The following is an 11,717-nucleotide window of genomic DNA, read 5'->3' as shown; positions in this document are numbered from 1 at the left end:
TGGGATCAAAGAAACAGGTTCCTGGATAGGGGGTCCTGTTCCCCTGCCCAGGTTTAGACTGATCACCATATCTGGGGTCAGGAAGGAATTTTACCCTATGATCAGACTGGTATGGACTGTTGGATTTTTTGCCTTCCTCTGTAGCAAGGGGCATGGACCTCTACCCAGGACATCTTGAGCATATATTGACAACATCTGATAGAAACAGGACATGGTCTGCTAAGGTTCCTATGCTTTACCCATGGCAGGTTAGGGTGCTAGGTCTATGTTTTGTCAGGGTTGCTGGTAGTCAACCCTGTAAAGTTTAGATTATGGTTATATGGGATGGTCTGGATAGGGCTGAACCTGCCTCAGGCAGGGGTTTGAACTAGATGATCTACAGAGGTCACTTGCAGCCCTACTTCTCTATGATTCTATAATTCACACCAGTCCCCTGAATAGGCACAGTCCATAACCATTCTTAGGAAATGTTTCCCTACTTCTGGTTCCAGCTGTCATGACTGCACAGCAGGATCCAAGGAGGGTTTACTGGGAGTGAAATGTTTTGGGTGCACATCACTCACCTGGAGATGATTGAGCCGTGTTTCTGTAAAACACAAGATGTACAAAAGTGAAGTTAGTGCTGGCACAGCCCCAGCCACACATTCAAGAATATGCAGGGTCTTCAGGCATCACGGGGTCTCAAAGCATGGGTATACCCTAGCCTGCCTGCTAGAGCACTCTTGCTCACTCCCAATCCATGCTCCCATCTGACCCAGGTGCCAAAGGATGAATCTTAATGTTTCCTCCCCTTACTGCTAGGCTGGAAGGATCACTGGAAGCTTCACAGACAAGAGAGCAAGAGAACTCAGGGACCAGGATGGGAGTGGGTGGTGTAAGGGAGATGGTGTGACGAGAAGGCCGGACAGGGTCCAGTGAAACAGAATTGTGCTCGATTATTTATACCACTATGCCCTAGGCAGGCATGGCAAGCTGCCCAGTTCTCCACTCTCGTTGCCAGGATACGTGGGGCTACCTAACTCCATCTTTTCCTGTTGTTGACGGGGAGGGAGAAATTGTAGTGAAGTCTGTGGCTCTATTTTCTTCATGGGAGCAGGAGTCGGATACCTTGCTCTCTCCTCTATCAGTGGGATGCCTGGGAGAGTACCTGGGATGCCTGGGAGAGTACCTGCGAGAGTAGCTGGATTTCTACTTCCAGGGAAGCTCCATGGGGACAACTCAACTCCATGGGAACAACGCAACTGACTGCTTTCCCAGGGGCATACTTAGGGAAAATGTGCCTGTGAGCTGAGGAGGCTGTCCCCTCTCCAGGCTTTGGCTATATATTCCCTTGACAGGAAGACTTACCCGAATGAAATCCAACTGACTTTCATTGTTGAGTTTCTCTAATGAACTCTCTACTTCCTTTAACTTCGTCAGGGTGTCTGATGTCTGCTTGACGTGGGACTCAATAGAGGCAATGAGGCGAGCAGCCTTTATTTCAGTGCTTTCCAGGAAGCTGGCCTTTTCCTCGTCGATGTAGTGATGCAGCTCCTGAAACTCCTTCCGGATCACCCACTTGAAGACATCTGACTCATTCTGCAGGGACACTGCAAGTTACCAGAGTGGCAGGAAAAACCCTGTGACAGGGGCAGGGTGGATTGGCCTGTTTCTGCTAAGCAGAGCTCAGCAGGAAGTTCTTTGTCAGCAGACCCTAAGGCAGACCAAAGGTGAAATGCAGGTCACTGTCTTTTACAAGACAGCCTAACTTCCTAACAAACAAAAGCAACTTATGAATACTACAAACTAGATCCTATTCCACCTGTTGGGCATCTAAGTGGAATTAGACACCTAAATGCAAGTCTAGCCAATCCTGTTCAAGTCCCTGAAAATCCCTGCGTTTACTTTTGTGGCACACCATCATCTTAGCCTTGAGTGACGAAAAAGCAGTAAGGAGGAGAAGGAATCACCATCTTTTACATTAACAGTTTTTCAGGAACTCAAGCATTTACCTGCCTAATAGGTCTAATAGGATCTGGCCCTATAAGGAACAGCATGTCATTCTCCATTTTATTTGGAATAGCATGCTAGGACCTGTAGCCTGTAGAGGCTGTTTCTGAAATATAGTATATCTGTTCAAAAAAAAATCAAACATTGTCAGCCTTCTGGAAGCCCAGAGTCCTGATGTCCTTGCTTGGACAAAGTCTGGCTACCCCTGAATTGCACTTTTCCCCTGAGGGAAACTAAGTCCTTGGCCCAAATGCATACAAGGCTGGAATGAAAGCTTTTGCTTCACTCACCCAGCTTAGACTCAGCTGAGAAGGCAGAGTCTGTGCAAGTGTTCCCTGTGCCATACGCTGGATGTCATATGCACCTCTGCTATAGGGGCATACCACATTTTCCAGGGCCAGGAAGTGATGCCCAATATGGAAAAATGCCTTCAAAGGGATTAACAGAAGGAAAATGAGCATCGAGCCAAATCTAGCCCGTCTATTGACTCCCCACTTTCCATGTTTTAGCAATATAAACTATCGGTATTGACCTTGTTGGAAAGTCAGCTCTGGCCAGGGTGTTTTCCACCAGTGTTATCTCACCTGCAAGGACATTAAGTCAAACCAGCTTTGAACAATGAATTTTGCAGCCAGCATAAACCTCTGCCAGGAGGCTCTGTGCCACAAGAGACAATCACTAGAAAATAGATATTTTTAATTCAGAGCTTGTGGAAAGAATAACAAATCCCTTCCCCCACAAGGAGCAGGAATGGAGGATTAACTGCCTGCCGCTATTTTGAGGAAGCAAGGTGCTTACTCACCTGCCAAACACTCAGCCAAAGCATATGGAAACAAGGGGAGGCTGGCACTATGTAGACTGGTTTGGTGGGACTTTTGAGACAGAAGGAAGAACTGCTCCCAATGTGGGACACAAGGAACTACAGGATTTACTGTTCTTATTGCTGGAGCACCCAAAGACCAATCATGTCAAGCTTCTGATATGCAAGGTGTTGTATGAGTGTATGGTGGGAAGCCCCTGCCTCTGACAGCTTGCAATCTAAGAGACAAGACATAAGACATACCAAGCAGATGATATAAGCAAACAAGCTGGCTAAGATAAAGGTAGCTAGGATAAGAAACTAATAGGATGCACATAATTCTTAACCTGTCAGGAGCAGTGATGACATATGGGGCTGCCCTGGCTACAAACGCTGGGAAGCTGACTTCTCCCTGCACTCACCGCAATTCGAATTTTGTTGTTAACAAGCTTGCTCATGTGTTCATCCAGGTTCCTTTTTTGCTGCTGGACTTCAGTTAACAGCACAGAGAGCTCCTCCTGCAAAGGAAGTACATGCTTCTGTTAGACAGGAGTTTCTGCCCAAGACCACTCCAACCAAAGGAGTGGCCAGGTTGCTCACATATCCCAGATCTGGTTCTGGAGCCCAATCATGTCTCATTTGTGCAAGCCAGCCTGCCCTGGAAGGGAACTGGCTTCACTTATGGAGAATCATGTTCCATGTTCCTTTGCTCACTGGCTTCCCAGAATGGCTTCACTAACAGGATATAAAGCATTAAGAGATTATATTCTTCTGGGCTAAATGGAGAATGAATTCATAACCTTACATTCCTTCTACCCTAGCCCACCAATAGGCCTTTTAATATCATATTACTTATATACTCTTAATGCTAGCAATCAGGGCAAACTCTGAACAGGGAAATAATGTTCTGTCCTTTTAAGAATCCTCCTATAGGCTTATTTATATAAAATATCTTCTTTCTTTTCTTTCCTACATGAATGTGTACTGCTAAATAGCTGCTGCATTCCACTCCAGAGGTGGCTGCATTATAGTGGCAACCCAAGAGACAAGTATATGAAATGCAACACTCCCCACCAAAATCCAAATCCTTCAAACCATAAAAAAGCCAAAATACACAAAGATCTTGCAATGTTCAAGTATCGTCAAATCTCTAAGAATCCGCAGATGTGGAAATTAAGGGCCCAAGAGCTAAATTCACTTGGTGACAGAAGATATGCTGCAAGATACAATGTATAACACATGCATGCAGCAACATACTAAGCTGCACAGTGAAAGGATACCATCAGCCTAATACTGTCAGTTTATAAAAATAAATCAATAAATGAAAGTTGATAGGACTTTTATATAAATGCTTGTTCCAAGCCCCCATCCAATTTTTGTGGTTGTCAAATCCCATTTGTCAAATCCCATTTCCCTGTTTTAAAGAATACATTTTCACAGTGGGGAGAGGGGTGCTATTAGAGCTGGCCACAGCCATCTGACTGGTTACAAGCAAAAGTCCTTCTCTGCACAGCCTGACTAGACTAGAGCCTTGCTACACTAGGGAGAGCAGGGCCAGAGGTGGACAGTTCTTTTGACAGAAGTTTTGTAGACAGAGAACAGCCACCACAGGGAAGCCACCAGAACGTGTGCGCACCAATGCAGCTTCTGTGGTGCCTCACAGCTTTGGCTGGATCTCAAGGGTCCCCTGTTGTGGCATAACCTCTTCTTTCTCCTGGCAGAGCAATGCCAGTTCTCTGAATGGCAAGCTTCTGCCACCACCTGGCAGCTCACAGAAAGTGTGCATAAACCTGCCCGTGCTTTCTCCTAGCTGCCAAAGCAGCTTTAACAGGTGGGGCCTCCTAGGGTGCACTGTGCCTCCTGCTGGCACTGCAGTGGGAGTGGAAATGCATAGCTCCAACTGCAGGGGCTTGAACATTAGGCCTGTGCAAAGCCCCTAGTATTCGCTTCGGATTTGGCCAATTCGGGGGACAGTGATTTGATTCAGTGATTCGAATCTCTGTCCCAAATCAATTCAACCAAATCTGATTCGGAGAGTCAGCCACCGCCAAACTGGCCCCATCCCCTGCCTGCTGTCAATGGCTGCCCTGCCCACTATCCCAGCTCCCAGCTCTTTAAAAAAAAATTAAAAAGTCCCCATTCATTATGCTGCCACGCAGGGGGGGCAATCCCCACTGTCTCCCACTGCTCTTTGCTGCGTGGGGGGCTCTGCAATGAGCCCCCTGCCCCCTCTCCCAGTCCTCCACCCCATAGCTGCCCTGCCCACCCCAATTCCAGCCCTTTAAAAAAAAAAAAAGCCCTGACTCACTGGCTCCTGCCAGGTGAAGGGATGATCCCTGCTGCCCCGCATTGCTCTGCGCTGCGTGGAGAGCTCTGCCACAAGCCCCAGAAGCCCTGAGGCCACTGCAGCAGCCAGTGAGTGGTAGCTTTTTTCTTTTTTTTTAAAGGGCTGGGAGCTGGAGCAAACAGAGCAGCCATGGAAGGGGTGGGGCTGGAAGAGCGGGCAGGAGTTGGGGGGCACTCAGCAGGGCTGGGGGAGCAGGCAGGGGATGGGACCTGGCAGGGATCCCTTCATGTTCCCCTCCTCCAGCCTCCCCTCCCCCACCCCCTACTTACCAGCATGGAGTTTGGGTCCAGTTCCCTGCTGCAGCAAGCGGGGACTGCCCAAATCATCAAAGCTCTCTAAATCTTTTCCACATAAGTGACTGGCGCCTCCTGAACCTGGGGGGGGCACCCGCAGAAGCCGCTGACCCTGGGGTGGGGGGGGGCACCAGCCCTACCAACAGCATCAGTATCGGCTGTGAGAGGGGATACCGTCCCCACTGGGGACCATGTGCACCCCATGCACCCCCTACCAGTCACTTATGCTTTTCCAAATCAATTTGGAGAGCTTCGAATCAATTCAGACCTTTTAACTGGTCTCCTGATTCGATTTGGATTCAGAGATTCAGGCACCAAATCGGGCCGAATCTCCTCCAAATCGAATCAACACCCAAAGCTTCACACAGCCCTAATGAATATGCTTTGGTGGCTTCCCTGTGATGGCTGCTGTCTCCTGGAAGGACTTCTACTGAGAGAAGGCCTGGGATGTGGACAAGCCCTATGTTGTTAAGATCACCTTTTCCCTGGTGGAACCAAGCCCCTTATTTCTACCCCACAGTGATTTCTTTGTCCTGCCTGCTGTTCGCAATATTTCCCAATTTGCAATCTATGAATCTGTTTAAAAGGATTATAAACCCCCATACCAGGCTTATAGTTAAGGTGTTTTAAACAAGCAGAGCATGGGGCATACACTACCTTTCCCTTAGCTTGACCTATGGACATGGATCACTATCCTTCCTCTGTCATCTGTTCAAGAGGATTTGGGGGTTATGACAAACTGCACAGAGATTGACAGTGCAACACTGACCCTAAAGCCAGTGAGTCTTTCTGCTAAGGGCATCCTGTTTGAAAAGTAACTCCTCCCCTGCGGTCTGGATGGTCATCCTATGTTCCATATATGCTTTCACTGGAGGATTCAGTGAAGTTATTCCTCATTTACAATGATCAGAGAAAGCTCTGAATCATGCACTTAACTCTGTTCTTAATCGGGCACATTCTGGTTCCTGAATCATAGCCCATAGCAAAGAGTCAGGCCCCAGGGTTCCATGGATGGACACAGCCTGGACACAGCTCACTTTGAAGTAGGAGCCAGGAGCCAGGCTCTGTGCCTGGTACAAAGCATGTTTCTTATGCCTTGCACTCTTATCTCTCTGGTGTCAGGAGCTGAAAGGAGCTGGGGCCTGAGGTTGTGCTTTTCCATTCCTGGGTGTTCACATGACTGGCTAGCCATGACCTTGCCTGTTTACCTCAAAAAGCTGAGCTCATTGTGTCCAGCCTGCAGCCTGTGTAACAGCAGTTCTGTCTCCCAGCTGTCCCTGGGGTAGCTTATCTCAGTTCTTATCTTCCAGGTCTTTTTGATGGTGTTTGAACACCCACGATGAAAGGACTCGGAGTAAACAGGGAAGGGCTGGCCACTCCTTCCTGTAACCCAATAAACTCCCGTACTCCCTGTTATGGTTCAGGTGCAATGCCAACACTCCATCCTCTACTCCAATTTGTTTTGCCAAATATTAACTAATTCATTCTCCCAGTCCCTGAGGACTGTTGCAGTATCATTCTCCCCATTTTCCAGAGGGAAAAGTGCACCAGGGAGATTAAAGAACTTAATCCAGGTGACAGAGAGATTAATGTCAGGACAGAGGAGAAAACAGACACCCATTTTCAGATTGTGTAAGCCCTGTGATCAGATCTCTAGGCCAGAAAGTGAGCACATCTGCTCTAGATTCACTGAGATGGAATTGAGATAGCCCCTTATCTGACAAGATCATTTTCTGAGCTGTTTTCTAAGAAGGGATAGCTTTCTGGGATGTTTAGTTTATACTTGAGATAAGCCTGATTTATATTCTGAACCTGGCCTTCCCCAAAGTATGGGGCTGGAATTCAACTCCAGGCCAAAAAGAGATTCTATTAATGAGCGCAAATCAGTGCTCACCTGCACCTCAAAGCAGTGTGAGGTCAGTGAAGCACAGAAGATACAAGACCTCAGGAAAGAAGACCTCAGGTTGAGGATTACTTGGCTGTAGGACAACTACCAGCCAGCTGGGGGCCCTGGTGGATTTCTAGTTCCTATTCATTAAGTTTCAGGAGTCATTTAGCCAGCAGCATAACTAAGTTGGAATGACTGGGGTAGCAGTCTCAGATACTGCCTCGGGGGAAAAAAGAGCAGCTGTTGCCACAGCCACATAAACACAGCATAATGGCAGCCAGAAGTCACTAATGCCACTGTGCATTACAGCTGCCCTGGGTGCCTGACTTCTTACACCTCTGCATTCAGCTTGCCTGTCAGACACTCCTACACACACATACACACACACACACACACATGCACACACACTCTATCCCTGTGCTGAAAATTCAACAAAGGATGCACCATTGGAGAGAACCAGCCTCAGTACAGAAGCTCCAACTATCACATCTACTGTCAGGAAGGCAAAAAAACCCCACTTTTCCAAACACCTTTCCTTGCTGGCTTACTGGGAGCCCTGTGCCTTTTCACAGCTGTCTCTATAACACACTCACTCGCATTGCTCATGAACAGCTGTTAGTTTTCCAAGCCTTTACCTTCATGCGGCTGTAGACAGTAGAGACTGGTGTGATTTTGTGCTGCCGGTGTGCACCGATGATGCCACAGAGCCCACAGATCACTTCTTGGTCAGGCTCACAGAAGAGACTGAGGGGGTTGTGGTGGACCGGGCAGGACTCTTGAGTGGGGTTTGACTCGCCCATGACTTGCAGTGCCTCAATGACCCGGGCAAGTGTCACGTTGGGTGGTGAGCTGCTGCAGTCAACAGCCTGGCGACACACAGGACATAGGAACTGCCTATCCAGGTCACATGAGAGGGACACCACACAGGACTTGCAGTAGGAGTGTCCACACTGGAGCATCAGAGGTTCCTTGAAGACCTCCAGACAGATGGGACAGAGAAGCTGGTCCTCCAGTTCACTGATACTCATCTTCCGAGCCATCCTGCAATGGGCTTCTGTCCCCAAAAGTTCGGTTGGTCCAGTCTTGTTGGGGGATGGAAGGGGGAACGCTTGGTCTGGAAAATATGGAGAAAGTGAAAACATTTCCTAATGTAATGAGGAAGATGCTTGTGGTGGAAATGTATCACCTATAGGCTATTGGACTTAGGAAGAGCACAGCATTGCCAGCACTGAGTAAACCTTCAGACACATCAATCCCTCTAGAGATCCCTCTCATAGGGATAACATTTCACTGGGGCTGATGTAAAGGTGCTTCCAATCAGGCTAGGACATGGAATGAAGGACAAAAGCTTACAGTGCTGGGTCCCTTCCTGACATTCAGCACCATCAGTTAATGACATGTGAAAGTCCTGCTTACAGAACAGAACTGGGGTTTGTGAAAGGGAGAAGCGTAAAAGGTCATGAGGGCACAATATCCCTGCCTCCCCTGTGGGGTTCCACACAGTAATCCTTCCCTACCAGCCTGCTTAACATCTGTTTGAAATGGCATAGGAAGGTTATTTAGGTTTTCTAGCTGAGGTCTCCCTGCTGAGCATATTCTTTTTGGGTCTAATGAATCACAGAGCCCATGCACGCTTAAGTGCCAGAACTAAATAGATAACTCCAAACTTGATGCTTGTTTTTCTGCTCACATGAACACCATCATCTCCCACATCTCTGTGCCTGGAGAACTTCAGCATTTGGACAAAAAGCAGCAAACCCAAGGCAAACCAAGGCCAAGTGGAGGTGATGTTTCTATATAGCAAAGGCAGCATGGCAAAGAATTTGCCACTACTGTGCAGTCATCCTTGATGAGAGATCCTTTAGACAAGGAGTCTAGAGAAACAGAAACTTTGTCTAAAGGAGACCAGAAACCTCCTTTAGAGCAAAGCTGCAATCAAATCCATCACCTTGACCACATCTTCCCACAGTAAATCACACAAGTTACCAAGGGAACAGGAAGACAGAAGAGACCCTTTTCTGTGCTGTTTATAGTAGGCAAATAGTAAAGCAATGAGCACAGACAGACCACACAGAAATAATTAAAATATAACTCCAAAACAACATAGAAAAGATAGATTAGCAAGTACCACCAAAGAAGACATCAAGAACACAAAGAGCACTGACAAAAAATGGGAAGGATGTGGAATAGATGCTTCAAATTAAGTGAGTTCAGTTTCCTCTTGGCTTAACAATGCATAGATTGGGAGGGGGGGTTTTTAAAATGAATTCAGATAAATGACCTTACCGCCCTTACCAACTCCCAGCAGCCAGCAATACTCAGCCTTCAGGGCTCTGGCTGTTTCTTTGGCTCCTGCAGACTCCTTCACAGCTGCTGAGTGCCCACCAGGAGAGCGTACCTTGATGTGTTTTATTCAGCCTGCCTGTCTCTGATAGAAGTTACCCGTCTCTTTCAAGCAACAAAATGTGCCAAGTGATGGAATCACAACTACCTCAGCCTGAAAGTGAGAAAACCCTCTCAACCGGCTTCTTCCTTTTCCTTGTCTTCATGTCTCACTGAAAGCTCCCCCTTTTGTCTTCAGAAGTCTGTTCCCCATAGAGGAGAAAGGTGGGACGTAGAGCCAGCAACCACAGAGTCAGGTCTAATACTGAGAACCCAGCTATTCCTCCACACCCATCCATGGTGGGTACTTTGTGCCAACACCCTCCCACACCCCTTGCTCCACTCCCCCCAGTCAGTGCAGCACAGTGCTTGCTGGAAAGCAGGTGTAAGCACATGCATCATATGACCAAATAGCCAGCCACAGAGAGCTCCGTGCTTGATAAGAGACTTGGATGTTTGTTTGAGTTAGCTTCCAGTTTCCAAGAAAGTCCTTTTGCGGTTTAAGGGGAGCCAGTCCCATTAGTCAAGTTGGGAGAAATGTTGAGAAACATGTCACTAAACTTTTTACTAAAAAAGTTTGGGTTTTGGGGTTGTTGGGTTTTTTTTGGCCAAATGAAAACTCTAAGTTGGAGTGACGCTTTCTGGGGGTTTCTTAGAAACCACCCTTGCTTCATTTTTGGGGATTTTTTTGAAAATAAAATAGTGCTGATTTATGTCAATGCAGACCAAAGGCTGATAGATCCTGATAGATATGAAATTGGAGAAAAAGGCATCTCTATCAAGAGGACCCAGCTATGGAATGAGCTTCCAGAAGAGCTTAGGTGAAGTAAAAAAAGAATGATCCTGTAGTTAGGGGTCTAGCCAGGGTTATAGGAAATCTGATTTTAAATTTGATGCTTGACTTCCAGTGCAATTTTGGCCAAGTCATCTTCTCTGGGCCTTGATTCCTATCTACATAATGGGAATGCCATCATACTAACATTTTCCAACTTTACAGGTGTCACCATGACATATTTCATAAGACTATTTATTCTAGGGGTAAATCCATCAGAGATTGGCAGACATTTATTTGGATACAATAGTAATGGTGGCCAAAGGATTCTTTTTTATATGAGAATGTATTCTGATTTTTTTAGTAGATGCCTGAAAACCTGGATCTTTGTTAAGTCTTTTAATTGTAGCAAGAGCGGCACCTCCATACTGTCCTCAAACACCCCCAGAAAAAAAACATAAAGATGTATGTAACACACTCAAGTAACCTAAGAAAAAGACATCCCTCAAACCAAACAGAAAAGATACTTGGGTGAGAGCTTTTATCTCTTTATCTTTTATCTATTGACTCCTCTGTGAAATCCTACAAAAAACCTGGATACCTTTCTCTCTTGATGCCACATCACATCAAGTAGGATTCATGGTTGCTGATCAGTTTTATATTGAGGGTGCTGGGGCATGGGGATGCTCAGACAGGTACTTCTACACCAGCACCTTCTTGTGATTTTTTTTTAATTACTTCCCACAAGAAAGAAAATAGGCGCCTCCTGCTGCCCTGCTAGTGATCCCTTCTGGCGCCGGCTCCGACCCTCTGTGCTCCCGGCTTCAGCTGCCCTCGGGCTCCTACATTTTGGGTCCACGTGAAAACTCCCCGCTTTATTGAGAGATCTCCGCTGAGCACAGGCATAAGCAAGGAGGAGCCTTTCGAGGAGCTGAGAAAGGGGCTTCCAAGAACAGCTGCGGAGCAAGCCCGCACGCAGCACAGCGCCACCGAGGGCACGCCCGCCCTCCCGGCAGCCGCAGCGCGAAGAAGCGCAGACTGCCGCGGCTCCAGGACAGAAACCACTGCGTTTCTTCTGCGGATTGGTCGAGCTGGTGGCAGGCGGAGCGGTGATTGGCTGACGAGGGAGGGGGCGCGGCTTCGCTCTGCAGAAGAGGCTCGCGCGCCACACGCACGCTGCGGCAGCTGGGGGCCGGCGCTCGGAGCGCGATTGGCTGGTGCGCCGGCAGCGGCTGCGGCGATGTCGA

The 11,717-nt window shown here is 47.6% G+C and overlaps 1 protein-coding gene across 1 annotated transcript; it reads right to left on the bottom strand.

Moving 5' to 3' along the window:
- Nucleotides 1–559: 559 nt before the first annotated feature.
- TRIM50 (tripartite motif containing 50) lies at nucleotides 560–8,408 on the bottom strand. Its single transcript, XM_019546178.1, has 4 exons — nucleotides 7,952–8,408; nucleotides 3,211–3,306; nucleotides 1,348–1,578; nucleotides 560–586 (listed from the first exon to the last, which is right to left on the bottom strand). Exons 1-4 carry the CDS (start codon nucleotides 8,354–8,356, stop codon nucleotides 560–562), a joined length of 759 nt encoding a protein of 252 aa, XP_019401723.1. The 5' UTR covers nucleotides 8,357–8,408.
- Nucleotides 8,409–11,717: the final 3,309 nt, after the last annotated feature.

This window comes from Crocodylus porosus, unplaced genomic scaffold (genome assembly GCF_001723895.1).
Source record: "Crocodylus porosus isolate Cpor-Errol unplaced genomic scaffold, CroPor_comp1, whole genome shotgun sequence".
Lineage (NCBI taxonomy): Eukaryota > Metazoa > Chordata > Crocodylia > Crocodylidae > Crocodylus > Crocodylus porosus.
This window is presented reverse-complemented; position numbering and strand designations above follow the sequence as displayed.